At 37.3% G+C, this 15045-nt stretch overlaps 1 protein-coding gene and 1 long non-coding RNA gene across 3 annotated transcripts in view; one reads left to right on the top strand and one right to left on the bottom strand.

The window, feature by feature from the left end:
• Positions 1–878: 878 nt before the first annotated feature.
• MAD2L1 (mitotic arrest deficient 2 like 1) lies at positions 879–8352 on the bottom strand. The gene is made up of 5 exons (XM_015077491.3): positions 8130–8352; positions 7067–7213; positions 3762–3882; positions 2385–2488; positions 879–1723 (listed from the first exon to the last, which is right to left on the bottom strand). The coding sequence occupies exons 1-5, from the start codon at positions 8200–8202 to the stop codon at positions 1551–1553; spliced, it is 618 nt and encodes a 205-aa protein (XP_014932977.1). The 5' UTR covers positions 8203–8352; the 3' UTR covers positions 879–1550.
• A 17-nt stretch (positions 8353–8369) lies between these two features.
• The window catches only part of LOC113600504 (uncharacterized), an 88652-nt gene continuing 81976 nt past the window's right edge, over positions 8370–15045 (top strand). For both annotated transcript variants that reach the window (XR_003421494.2, XR_008296164.1), the window contains exons 1-2: positions 8370–9712; positions 10817–10876. This is a non-coding gene — a long non-coding RNA (uncharacterized LOC113600504). The remainder of the gene's footprint in view (positions 9713–10816; positions 10877–15045) is intronic.

The raw sequence follows: 15045 nt of genomic DNA, 5'->3' as shown, positions 1-15045 counted from the left end.
ATATAGGATTATAGCTATTCTGATCTTTGCTGTATAGTATCACTTTCATCAGGTTTTCACACACCCTTCTCTCCAACTCCATGGGAGCATACTTCCCTGCCCTATTGAAGTTTGGCTTAGCCATAAGACTTGCCCATATAGTGGAATGTGGGAAAAAATGTCAGCGTTAAAGTTCTGAAGCTAAGCTTGAAGAATCCTGGATAGCCATTGCTCCTTCACTAGTTGAGTAAGACATGTGGCCTGCAGATTTGCCTGAGGATAAGATAAGCACCCCAGATGACCCAGACTTACAGGGGAAGAAGTGCTTATCATTATTCTATGGTTGTTTGCCAAGCAGCAAAAGTCAACTAATACTGGAGATTGTTACCTCTATCGTAAACATTGTAATCATGGAAGCTTGATTTCCCTATCCAGCTGGGGACACTGGGAGAAGGATCCTGAAGACCAGGTGTGGTTCAGTCCCTTCTGAGGCTCTATTTCAGACCCTGATAGGCTCAACTAGAGCATGCTGTTTTTCATTCCTCTATAGTAAGCAAAACTGAATCAGAGTCCAGGCCAGGCCCACCCAGGCACCCCTCCTTCCTTTTTAAAGCTGAATTTTATTTCATTGCACGTATACATCACATTTTGTTTACCCATTCATCTGACGGACATTTGGGTTCCTTCCACTGCTTGGTTACTGTGAATAGCACTGTTATGAAAATGAGCATCCAGGATTGTTTCATTCATCCTGGCCACTTGGCACATTAACAGGTCCACACCATAATTTTTGAATGAATGGATGCTATGTGTATTTACTTAATAGTGGAAGTTAATACATGTAAAGAGTTAGACTAAGCACTCACACCAATATAAAAATAAAAATATTTTAAGACAAATTTAAAACGTACACATTTATTTCATCATCATTTAAAGCTTGATTTTATAAACCATAAAAAAAAACTTTTTAAGAGTTCTGTATCATAGGAATTTGAAGTAGAAATATTCATACCTTTGTGGGCTCAGGTTATATAAATTAAAATCAAATAATTGGAAATGTTTTCAATATGGAAACTATACAAATGAAATAAATGGCAAAAGGACCTAATAGGAGCAATATTTCGTTACTTACAGATTCTTATTGGGTAATTTCAGAATCTAAACAAAGACTTTGAATATTCAGACTTATTTTGCTATATTTTATATTTAAACATCTCCCTACCTATATTCTGAGTCAAGGTACTTGACCAAAAAAGGTCTGATTTAAGAAGGCATTTAGCTTTATAACAAAAGTTTGCCATCTGTGGTTACCACTCTCAAAGGAATTGACATAACAATGCTGATGTAATCTCCTAGTCCCCTTTTGAATAGTGTGCAATAATGTAGGTCAACCCTGTATAAAGTCATACAGGTACCAAAAAATGGAACAATTATGCACAGTTCAGTGAAAGCGTAATGTTAAGTTTTCCCCATCTAAAAGTTAACCAATGAAACAAAACGTATCAACTATAGTTGACTCGGTTCCAGGAAAACCACATCTGAGAATTACAAGTACATCACAGTCCTTATCCTCAGTCATTGACAGGAATTTTGTAGGCCACTGTGCTATTTACTTTGTGGATCGTAGTAGTAAACGAACGAAGACGGACTTCCTCAGAATTGGTAATAAACTGTGGTCCTGATTCTTCCCATTTTTCAGGTACAACCAAGTCTTTGTCTGTATAAATCAGTAGATCAAATGAACCTAAATTGGGGACAAGATCATTAAAGTACCATTATTTTTTCAAAAGTAAAACTACTCTCCGTGTTCCTCTCACATTTGAACCACCTATAGTGTCAGAAAAGCTACTTTAGTCGGATCTCTAATCAGTTAATTGTTAGCTAACTGCTTTTCCTCAATGGAAATTTTACAGAAAATATTGTACTCCTTTTACTTTATCTTATGAAAAAAAATTGATTTTTTTTCCTTTAATGAGAAAACCATTAAAAATATTTGCAGAAAGAATTAATCACGAGGTAGCATGAATGTAAGCCATAGAAAAGATAGTAACATCTTGGTTTTGTGACTGATGTATCCCAGTGCCCAGAACAGTGTCTGGCAGATAGCAGGTATGCAGGATATATTTGATGAATGAAAGAGTAACTAAGTTAGAAAAAAAAGACACAATTATAGCTAAAAGTCTTCATTATATACATAGACATGTGTAGAAAATAAAAATGAACGGAATTACATCAAAATATTTTAGAGTGAGTAGTGTAGACTACTTTCATTCCTTTACCGCACTTCTAAATAAGATGCATATAGCATTACTTTTGCTTTATAACATTTTTCTCATTTGTATTACAGGACACTGATAATTAAGAAAAAATTTAATAAAAGGATGTGAAATTTGTATAATACTTACAAGAAACTTCCAACAGTGGCAGAAATGTCACTGTAGCTGTGATCTGTCTGATCACTGAACGGATTTCATCTTGGATAGCTTTCTGAGACTTTTCTCTGGGTGCACTACCAAAGAAACCAAATCAATTAATTTAAGTTTTAACAAGTTATTTAAAACATTGGTAAGATTATTTAACTGATTAAATATTTCCCAAATCAAATAAGTAATGCATTCAAAAGGTTTTTTTTTTTTTAAATGTTTAAATATACAGGAGTATAATATGTATCCTTAGAATCTCTAACCTAGTAGGCACAGTATTATCTCTGTTATTTCATTTATCCTCCCAATCGTTTTTAGGGCTGATCTTAGTATCAAGTTATTCAGTAGCAGAGGATTAGAAAACCTGTCAAGTGCTTCAAATTAGAAAAACTTCAGTACTTCCTAAAACAAAGATAACAAGTAGTATCTAAAATATTTAATCAGTATAATCATTTTGGCATTTTTAGTATTGCCTAAATGTCTAATTCCCTACTGCCTCAAAAAAGACGTTAATCGGGCATCAAATTATTTGTATAAGTTAAAACTTTTCTAAAATAGACCAAAGGTTTCAGAAACAATCTATATTTCATTATGAGAAACAGTTCTCAGTTTATAGATAAGCATGCTTAAGACAATGCTAGAAATTAGCCTATAATGATGGGCATTTCCCATTTGGGGGATCCGCAAACTTCAGTTTATGAAGTGTTGCAGGAAGTTTGTGGCATTAAATGAAATACAGTAGAGCTGCATCTTTTATTTATTTATTTTTTGTTTATTCATTTATTTTGAGAGACAGCGTGAACGGGGCAGGGACAGAGAGAGAGAGAGAGAGAGAGAGAGAGAGAGAGAGAGAGAGAGAATCGCAAGCAGGCTCCACACTGTCAGCGCAAAGCCAGACATGGGGTTTGGTCTCACAAACCATGAGATCATGACCTGAGCTGAAATCAAGAGTCAGATGTTTAACTGACTGAGCCACCCAGGCGCCCCAGTAGAGCTGCATGTTAAGCTGGGAGAAAAGTCTAGGATAATACTTCCTGGTCTTAAAAGTACCTTTAAACAATTCATTAAATGGCCCACCTAGTCCATCATGTGTAGCTTCTCATATTGCATCATAAACACTAAAGTCTGTAATTCATGGATTTAGACTAAAGGCAATTATGTCCATGATATGCACAATTTTTTTGTGAGCACAGTTTATGAGCCCTATTCTTTTCCACAGGGGATTAGGTCAAATCAAGCATACTTAGAAACAAATTACCTTATATAAAACTAAGTTCAATATAATTAGAACTCCTTTAGTAAGGAAAAGAAATTTTGCAAAAAATATATAAAAGTGGAAGTAATTTAATTCATACTTACCTGTCATCTTTTGCAGTCTTGTCACACTCAATATCAAATTGCCACCTTTCAAGGACCTCACCACTCTCAATATTTGAGATGACTACCACCAGTTTCTGAACTGAACACTTGTATAACCAATCTGGAATACATAACAAGGCATCTTTTTTTGATCCACTGCATCACAAAACAGTTCTCTTCTCAGGTCTCACTTCCTATTGTCTGCAAATTCCTACCCCTAGTATTTTGGAACTCCTGCAACCTGTACAGGAAACTTGCCCCACAATAACCTAGCTCCTGTTTTTGAATTCTCCGTATTTGTACCAGATACAGTACTGAGTGCTGAGAACAGAGTAGTGAACATGCAGTACTTCCATCCTAATCTAAGGTAAAATGTAGGAGTGGAGGATTAATCTAACCATTGCGCCAATAAATGTAAGATTATAATTGTGATGAATGCTATGAAGGTGCGGTATTTGATGCAGAGAGTGAATACAGGAAAATCTGGTTCATTCAGGGAGTTCTCATTTGAGTTTAGTTCTAAGAATAAATACTATTAAATATGCAAAAATATACAGAAAAGGGTATAGGTCTTAAATATTAAAAAGGGAAGAGCATCTGACTAGAGGACTTAAAAAAAGCCAATACAACTGCAGTTATGGGGAGAACGAAGGCAAGTTTAGCAGGACACATAAGGGGTCAAACCATTCAAGGCCACGTGGGCCAAATTAAAGAAGTTATATCTCAAGAATGAGGGAAGTCATTATTGTGTTTGAAGGAGGGTGTGATGTAATTAAATTTATATTTCAAAACTATCCTTCTGGCGGTGAAGTGGAAAGTAGACTGGAGGTAAAGAGGGGATCTAGGGTCAAGAAAATTAATTAGTAATTCAAGTAAGAAGTAATGAAAGCTTATAGAAGGATAAACTGGTAGAGATGGATCAGTAGATACATTCAAGAGATTTCATGATTAAAGTTGTTAAGATTTATTGAATACTTGAGAGTAAGGAAGAGGAAAGACTCAGGGATACCTCCTAAGTTTCTGTTTTTTATCACTAGTTGGACTACTGATACATTCACTGAGATAACCCCAAGATCAAGAGTCCCATGCTCCACTGACTGAGCCAGCCAGGAGCCCCATTTTTCATATGCTGAGTTTGAAATATCACTGGGATAGTCACATGAAGATATCAAGGGACTCATTTAAATATATGAGCACAGAGTTAGGAGAGTTGGGCTAGATGTACGTTTGTGAGTCAACTACACAAAGATTAGTGAAGCTATCTATGTATGTCAGAGATCTAGAGAGGTTATAATGAGAAGAAGGCCTCAGAATGAGCCCTGAATTAATCTTAGATATTGGGGCAGTATACTCAGGAATCAGCAGTTTGTTGTTGTTTTTTAAGAGACAAAACAATTTAGTAGTATCGAGGGCATGTGGGCCACCTAGGTCTCTGTTGCATACTCTTTTAAAAAACAACCCTTTACAAATTTGAAAATATTCTTTGTAGGCTGTACAAAAATAGGCCACTTGCTAGATATGGCCTGGCACCATTGCTGACCCCTTGGCATATATCAACAACTTTTTATCAATTTAGTTCTGAAAAGGAGACTGGTTAGTAAGTTAAAATTGTGGAGTAGGTGGAATTATTTTCTTTTAAAACTAAAGACTGACTAAACCAATGAAAGTAACTCAAAACAAAGGAGTCAAAAATATCAGAGAAGAAATAGGGTAAAGTCCTTAAGAAGGCAAGAGGGATGGGATTCAAATAGACAGAACAATTTGCCTCTAAGAACAATTCCTCCATGTTAACTAAAATAAATGGGAAAAGTTAAATAGAAAGGTCTACCTACATCTGAGGTGAAATGTCCTGAGTGTAATCTTAAAGGAGAAAACCCAAAACCATTAGCTTAGGCCAGGCTTGCTTCTCTATCAAATTAAGATGACATAGATTCATACTTACTTAGAGGTTTCAGGCTAAATAATCTGAGGGCAGCCCTAATACAGGATTACAGATGATTTAGTTCTAAAGGCAATAGAAATATAATTAATGCTATTTTTAAAAAATTTTTAATGTCTGTTTATATTTGAGAAACAGAAACACTGCGCAAGCAGGGGAGGGGCAGAGAGATGAAGACAGAATCTGAAGCAGACTCCAGGCTCTGAGCTGTCATCACAGAGCCCGATGCAGGCTTGAACTTACAAGCCATGATATCATGACCTTAGCAGAAGTCGGACACTTAACCTACTGAGCCACCCAGGCTCCCCACAATTAATGTAATTTTAAAAAATAAAGCTACTTGAAAAAACATAGATGGCTTATGAATTAAAAAGAAAAAAATAGGTGACTAACTGCAGTGTTTTTTGGAACTATTATTTTGGGAGGTCAAATGGGGAGGTAGGGAGAAACATCTTACAACACAGAAAAAATAGAAATGAGAATCCTAAGTGGAGAAAAACAAGATAAAAAAAAAAAAAGGAATAGATGGAGAATAAGTATTGTGATCCAATACAGTAACTTCTTGAGCTAAGGAAAAACAATGAGTGTTCAGATGGAAAAGGCTTACTGACTTACAGGCAGGATTTTTTTTTTTTTTAATGTTTATTTATTTTTGAAAGAGAGAAAGACAAGAGTCAGAGGATCTGTAGTGGGTTCTGTGCTGACAGCAGAGCCCATTGCAGGGCTCAAACTCAGGAGCCCTGAGATCATGAACTGAGCCCAAGTCGGATGCTCAACCAACTGAGCCCCCCAGGCGTCCCAGGATTTAAAAACAAAAACAAAAACAAAAACAAAAACAAAAACAAATGGAAATAGGTAAAAATAAGAAACTTCTACTGGGTGTCCTATTACTTAGTAGTTGTACTTTTTTAAGTTTAATTCCCAGGTTGGATCTAATTTTATTTTCCTTTATTCTAACATAACGATGGCTTTAAACTCCAGGCAGCTACAGAAAATATATTGTGTTAAAAATACAGTGGATTTTTCTCAGACAATGAACACCATCATAAGTACATTAAATTCTAATTTGTTCCATCTGGCCACATGAACTGCAAAAATCATTTCTAAGGGACTTGATGGAGATTGTTTTGTGAAGCTGTATCAGATACCTAACATCAAAATATTCAACTCACTCAAAATGTAGGGTAAAAGTGGAATTTCTTTCAATTTATATATTTTTGCTTTCTTCCAATTGAGAGTCATTATATTTGAGATTGTAGTGTTTTACACTTTTATATACAGAGCGAAAAAACGACCACCAAGATGCCCGGAAGGAAGGGTCATAGAAGGCCTGCAAAACTCAAAATTGTTTCCAACAGTTAAATACCTTTTAGTTGTTCCACCACATTATTTAGGTATTTTATGAGCTCAGGATCAGTTGTTACAAGCAAGGTGAGTCCATATTTCTGCACTCTAGTAAAGGTTTCAGATGGATATATGCCACGCTGATATAAAATGCTGTTGATACCAAATGCTGAAAACAAAAGGAATGTTAAAGAAAAGTTATTATCACTTTGTAACTCCGTAAAATAAAACATATTTAGCTGTGGCTATGATTTCATTAATGGTATAAAACTGTAAATGCCTAGACACGTGTTTATGGGTGTGTCGCTGAAATTAGAATAGGTAAAAAGTGGAATTAAAAATCCTTAAAATCTTGCTTCTAGGTAAAAGAACGCGATACCTGCACTTATGGCAATAAAAGAAAAACGCCAAACGATATTAATCTACTACCGTCAAATTTCAGCTCACTGTAATCCAAGTCCAAATTCGGGCTAGAGGATGTCAAGATCGGCTTTTGCGTCTGAGTTAGCAACTGATTTTACTGGTCCAATGCTCCAGGCAACCCTCTCTTTTCTTTTTCCTTTTCCCCTCACAAATCCTGCCGGTTTCTATCAGAAGGTACAAGTGGCCTGGTCCAGAACAGCGAGCCTCCTAAAGTCTAGTTCATCACCCCAACACCAGAATCAAAGCGTGAAGATCGGGTTCTTAAAAACATACACGGTCTCCACCCCGGTCGTGTTCTGTCTCAAGTCGCTGAGACCTGGGTGGTGGTGGGGTGGGAGGGGCAGGTGAGGAAGTGCGTATGATCAGCAGTTTAAAGCAATTCGGCAGGTGATGGGGCTACGACAAGAGACAGGCCTCGGTTCAGCAGTACCTAGGCCTCCAGCTCCATTAGCAACGCATCCGGAAACGGCGCCTGCATGCGCCTCCTCCTAGATTCTCCAGCCGGGCAGGAGGCTGGGGCAGAGAGGGCTTGAATTCCGGGCCTCTCGGCACCCCCGCAACCTCGCCCCCGCGCTTACCCAGCCTCCGTGGCCGAGCCATGGGCCTACCGGGCGGCCTGGCCTCAGTTCTCCCGCCCTCCGGCCTGCGCGAGGAAGACTTACAGAAAAACTCAGCCACGATTTCGGCGCTGCCGCGCAGGGTGATGCCTTGCTCCCGGGAGAGCTGCAGCGCCATTGCCAGGCCTACAGCGAAGGACCGCGCTTCCACCCGGCAGACAGCTACAGCAGGGACTTCCACAACACTTCCCCGCCACTCGTTTCAAAAGTAACGACGCAGCATGCCGTCGGGTCCTTTGCGCAGGCGTGACAAACCTCTAGGTCCCGCCCCACGGGGCGGGGTCGGGCCTGTCTGCTCTCGCCTGAGCTGTTTCCTCGCGCAGGCGCAGTAGGTAGGCGTGGTCACGCATTTCCGGGTAGTCCGGGTCTGGAGCGTCCCGGTCTGGCTCCTCTAGTTGTGGGAATCTAGACTGCGTCCAGGAAGGAGGCGGGCGATATGGTTTTAGTTGCCACTCCTTAGGCCTGCCAGGGAGCACAATTTCTGAGTTTCATAGATATTTTCAAAGCGATATGAACCGTTCGCCAGCTGCACCTTAAGTGGCGCCAGTGATCCTTAGTGGGCGCTTGAAACTTTTGCTAGACGCTTTGGCAGTTCGTAAAGAAACCGTGTGCGCGGTAGCCAAGCCACAGCCTTGGAGAGCCCGATTACTGTATGAGAGAGCGGCTTTTCCCGAGAAATTAGGTTAGGGTTAAAGGGATGAGCCGCAACCTTTTTTGTCCTGTGTCTATGTCTGTCCTAGGCTCAGCCTACTTCCACCAGGCCTCACTGTAAGGCGGTCAGGAGCGGCTGGAGGCTGCATCTGGCAGTCTAGCTTGTGCTCCGTCCATCCCGCGCACTTTGCACCCACAGGCAAGGTGGTGAGGAGTAAGTTCATTGCACCAAAAAGGCCCATCTACACTGAAGAACTTTCAGGGGAATTTTGACTCACAAATTCAATGACTTTACATTAGGATGAGAAATATTTCAGAGAGTGCACAATTAATGTTCGTGTCAATTGTGAAACAATTTTGGCAAAAATTTTATCCGCCTTGAAGCAGCTAGCAAAATTATTTGTAAAATGAAGTCTCAAAAACTTTGTTCCAGACATACTTTGCTATTTAATTATATGAGAAGTGCCTGAGTGTGTTGCTTTTCTATTGTTCTGTAACAAATTACTACAAATTAATGGTTTAAAATATCACCCATTTGTTATTGTAGTCGTGTAGGTCCGGAGTTGGTGTGGTATAGCAGAGTGCTCTGCTTAAGGGTCTCACACTGTTGAAGTAAAGGCGTCTGCAAGTGGAATCTCATTGAAGATCTGGGTTTCTCTTCCAAGCCCCTGGCTGTTAGCAGAATTAATGTCCTTGTGTTTCTTAGTCTGAGGTTCTCCTTGTTTTGCTAGTTGTTGTCCAGAGGCTTTTGCCAAATAGCTCTTCTATAAGCTTTCTCATACTTACAGTCTCTGACTTCATGGAGATCCCTTTTAAGGATTCATCTGTGTGTTTAAATCACCAACTTTTCACTCTTTCCACCAGGAACTTAGAGTCAGAATTCTGGCATAAGACTGGTAGAGCATGATGCCCACCTTACTACGAATAAAAATTGTCTGTCTTTCTAAGGAATTTTATATTAATACTCAGCACTTCAGGTAAGACTTCCTTCAGTTTCATAGTAATATAGTTTTTAAATTATCTGAAGATGCAAATAATTGTTGGTATAATTTTGGAGATTCCAGAATTCAAATGGCTAGAAAAATGTATGTTTTCCATGTATAGAAGTATTTATTAAATACATTTTTTGTGTTCTATGAAGAGATGTAAGAAATAATTAACCTTTGAAGGTAAAGTCTGTGAGGCACTGGGTGGCTCAGTTCTTTGAACGTCCTACTTCGCCTCAAGTCATGATCTCACGGCTCATGGGTTCAAGCCCCAAGACAGGCTCTGCACTGACAGCCTGGAGCCTGTTTCAGATTCTCTGTCTCCTTTGCTTTTTCTCCCTTCCCTGGCTCACGCTGTGTCTCTCTTTCCAAAAAAAAAAAAAAAAAGAAAAAGAAAAAAAAAGGCCAGGTCTGTACTTTTTGAGGACTTTGTAATCTAGTTTTGTTTAAAAATGCATAGTTGAAAAAATAAAGGCGGCACCCGCGTGGCAGTTGTGGTAGTTGGTCCGACTCTTGATTTCAGCTCAGGTCATGATCTCACAGTCACAAGATTCTCTCTTCTCCCTTAACTTCTGCTCCTCCCCACCACCTCTCTCTCTCTCCCCTGTCTCTAAATAAATGAAAGAAAGAAGGGAAGGGGAGGGAAGGGAAGGGAAGGGACGGGACAGATTGAAGTCTCATAAATTTGGCCTTATCAGCCTTCTGCCTAACTCAGCAGCCCCTTTTCAGATTATTTTCCCAATCTGCCTCTTCTGTTAGTCACTTTTCCACCTCAGGGCTTTTCATAATGTGCTTTTCTCTGCCTAGAAATTTCTATCTGTTCAGACTTCTAATTATATTTATTTTTTTATTTAAATGTAACTGTATTCTAGAAATTTTCTTTGACCTCTCTATAAGGTTCTGCTCTATATTAGCATCTCATTAGCATTATTTCAGAGCACTGCTTTCAGTGTTACAATGAAAACAGTGGAATTGTAATAATTATGTAACGATTTGTGTTACATCTTCCCTTTTACCATGGAGGATCCATGTTGACATTTTATGGGTACTTCATCAATATTTGTTGATTGAATGATCATTTTAATATTTCCCTAGGAAAATTTCATGGAAGAGCCCAAGACATTTTCAAATTGGAGAACCGATTGGATGAATGAGGTGAGGCCACATTTTGGGAGATTTGAATATCCACATGAGTTGATTAAATTGGAGGTACCAGGGATATGTAGTTTCTTAGAACTGACATAATTAAAGGGGCATTTCTCAGGTGTAAATTTCAGTAGTGGTTGTAGAATGGATTATGTACAAGACAGTCTAGAGTGGTGGCCCTCATACTTGAGAGTGTGAAAGAATCACTTTGGTATTTTGTTATATGTACGTTCCTGGCTTTTATTCCACCTTCTCCAAATCTAATGCAGTCCAATACCATAACCACTAGCCACAGATGGCTCTTAGGCACTTGAAGTGTACTTATCCAAATTGAGATATGCTATAAGTATAAAAATACCTGATTTCAAAGACTTAGTATAAAAGAAAAAGAATGTAAAATATTATGTTTTTCAACTGATTACATATTGAAATGATATTTTTACATGCATTGGATTAATTTCACTTGTTTCATTTTAGCTTTTTAATCTGACTACAAGAACATTTAAAATTACATGTGTGACTCATGTTAGATTTCTTTTGGACAGTCTACTCTATGGGCTCTAGGAGATGACATATGTTAATCAGCATCCCAAATGATCCTTATGTTACTTTTTGAAAAACAGTAGACCACAATGGATATTTTAGTAATGCAGGCCTAGGAAGTTGAGACCCTGGACTAGATGGATGTGTAAAAGTTTGAATAAGAAGATCTATATCAGAGCAAGGTATTTGGAGGCAAGAATTGGGAGTATAGATAAATCCAACAGGATAGTGTTGGTCAAATCTATGGAGATATTAGGAAGAGCTGCCCAAACTCTGAGCCTATTCTATTTATTTAACACAATAACACTTAAGATTCTAGAAGCTTTGGAGAGATTTATTTCCTATTAATTTTTTTTAACTTTTTAAAAAAATTATTTATTTTGGGGATGCCTGGGTGGTTCTGTCGGTTAGGCGTCCAACTTTGGCACAGGTCATGATCCCATGGCTTTGGATTCTCTGTCTCCCTCTCTCTCTTTGCTCCTCCCCTGCTCACATTCTGTCTCTGTCTCTCAAAAATGAATAAATGATAAAAATAGTTTTATAAAAAAGTTTATTTATTTTGAGAGAGACAGACAGCGTAAGTGGGGGAGGGGGAGAGAGAGAGGGAGACAGAGAATCCAAAGCTGGCTCCACACTCAGTGTGAGCCAGCTGTGGGGCTGGAACTCCAAAAACCGTGAGATCATGACCTGAGCAGAAACTAAGAGTCAGACACTTACCCCACTGAGCCACCCAAGAGTCCCCCTATTAATTTTTGAGTGTTTTGTTTGATATTGACCTATTTTATTTAAACCATCTTATCTTTACAGAATGTTTTTTAAAAACTTGCTTTTGGGAGGTGCCTGGGTGGCTCAGTTGGTTAAGTGTCTGACTCTTGATTTCAGCTCAGGTCATGATGTCACAGTTCATGAGATCCAGCCCTATGTAGGGCTCAGTGCTGACAGCAAGGAGACTACTTGTGATTCTCTCTCCCCCTCTCACTCTGCTTTTCCCCCACTCTCTGTCTAGTGCCCCCTCTCTTTCTCTGGCACACACATGCTCCCTCTCTTTCTCTCAAAATAAATAAACTTAAAAGAAAAACCCTTATTTTCAGTTACTTGAGTTTAGTTTTATTTACAATTCAATGAAGTCTTTCTGATGTTTAGAGGAAAGCTATTTGGACAGTGAGAAGTATAAACATAACTTAAGATTTATTTCTGAAGAAAATTCAAGCAGAGAACATAACCAAACACATGTTAATAAAAGAGATACCTATGAAAAAGTGTGTCATAAACAGGCCTATAGTCCATATTAGACTGCTAAAACCAGAAATAAACATTTCTAAAGCTAGAATCAAATGGAACCTTAAACTGAAAGTAATTTGATGATTTAAACAATCTACTAGTTGAGGAAACTGAGGTCCTGAGTGGCTACATGGTTAGTCTAAGATTCAATATCTAGTCAGAAGATTTAGTGGTAGAATCTAGGGTTCTTAGTCTTTTTTAAAAATTTTATCAGTTTGAAGACATGCTAATTAATACTCTTGTTTTTAAAGGTTATTTTTACAAAAACCAACTGATTTTAGATTAAAGGTTTTTATTCAATAAGCTATACACATAACTTGTCAAGAAAATGACAATTACAATCCATAATGAATTTTATGTCAATACACATAGTTTCAGCTGCCAGAAGATGGCACTGTTTGCATATGAAATAATACCTTTTAAAAATTCAGTGTAAATATGCTTCAATTTGTGCTTCTGTTCAAAGTAAAATAAAAGAAAAATGTATTCAGTGGCTTCTAAGGTATTTGTATATGTGGAATACATCAGAATGAAATGTTAAATCATAATATATTATAGAATTCATATCTTTCTTTTAAACATTTAATATATCAGTAATAAATAGTAACCAGTAATAGTAATAAATCACTATTCATATTTACATTTAATTTGTGTATTTTTATACATGGAAAAGAAAACATTTTAAACAGTTGAATCATTATTCTTACAGACTTATGAGCGTTTTCCTTCAAATCACTAGGTGTTATTTTATTCTCGAGGCCAATATCTTGACATAGAACAGTTTATTCTAAATCTGATAAAACAGTGAGGGATACTTATCTTTATGATAATTTTAATAAGAAATTCATTTAATAAATTTTGGGGAAAACTGGGGCACCTGGGTGTCTCAGTTGGTTAAGCAGAGGACTTTGGCCCAGGTCGGTGAGTTTGAGCTCTGCATCAGACTCTGTGCTGACAGCTCAGAGCCTGGAGCCTTCTTGGGATTCTGTCTCTCTGTCTCTGCCCCTCCCCTACTTGCGCTCTGTGTCTCTCTCTCTCTCAAAAATAAATAAACATTAAAAAAAATCTTTAAATTTTGAGAAAAAATTATTGTGTACATAGGTAATAATTATTAATTATGTCAGTTTGGAGAACTGGCTTTTTTTTTTTTTTTTTAAAGGATATTGTCATAAAGACCCATTTTCGTCACATACTTTCCTCCTAAGGACTTTCTTTGATTGTTGGCTCATATATTCAAAAAGATAGCACAACAATTTGAATTATGACATTTTATTAATAAGCAATAGCTTAATAAAGTGAACATATATATCTCTATACTGGTGTAATTTATAATTTTTAATGATCCAGTTGTACATATAGAATATTATAGTCTTATCTTTAGTAAAAGTTAGGAAAAAATATTACTGAAACATATTAATAATTCCATAAGTTCTTGTAATGAAAATTATGAGCAGTTTTTACCAGAAAGTATTACCATGTTTTGTTATGATTTTGTTTTGGTATTTTATTATAATTCTCTAATGATAATGGCATATAGTCACTTGGAAGTCTTTTCATGGCTCAATCATGATTAGGTAACAAAAGGTGTAATTTGAAAGGTAGGTGATAATCTTACTCATATTTAATCCCCAGAGACTGTTTGATAGAATATGTGTGTGTAATATATATATGAAGAATGGGTTCTGCAATCGGTTAGATTTGATAGCACAGTGTATTTTAAAATATAATTGAGGGGCACCTGGGTGGCGCAGTCGGTTAAGCGTCCGACTTCAGCCAGGTCACGATCTCGCGGTCCGTGGGTTCGAGCCCCGCGTGGGGCTCTGGGCTGATGGCTCAGAGCCTGGAGCCTGTTTCCAATTCTGTGTCTCCCTCTCTCTCTGCCCCTCTCCCGTTCATGCTCTGTCTCTCTCTGTCCCCCCAAAAAAAAAAAAAAAGTTAAAAAAAAAATTGAAATTCAAAACAACTTAGAACAATTTCAGATGTAAAACTACCAACACAAAGCCTCTGTGAAGAATTAAAAAGCCATGGTTGCTATTAAATTAATAAAAATAGATTTAATTTCTTAAATGATTTTATAATTATATATTAAATTTGATTTAACATTTTATGCCTATTGTATATTTTTAGTTTGTTGTTTCTGAATATTCTGTATGTAGGGTTATTTGTATTGTTGTCTAATATGTAAATAAAGATGAATTAGTTGTGCTAAATCTATCAACTGATAATTAGACCACGATGTTACTTAACTAAATGGAAGATATTTTTTTGAAGAGTGCTATAAACAAAATAAAATAAATAAACAATAAGTTTGGATCTTTCTTAAATATTTTTGAATATCAATTTATGAAGTATTT

Source organism: Acinonyx jubatus, chromosome B1 (assembly GCF_027475565.1).
Source record: "Acinonyx jubatus isolate Ajub_Pintada_27869175 chromosome B1, VMU_Ajub_asm_v1.0, whole genome shotgun sequence".
In the NCBI taxonomy this organism is placed as follows: domain Eukaryota; kingdom Metazoa; phylum Chordata; class Mammalia; order Carnivora; family Felidae; genus Acinonyx; species Acinonyx jubatus.
Note: the sequence above shows the minus strand (reverse complement) of the source record. Positions and strands in the feature narration are given on the sequence as shown.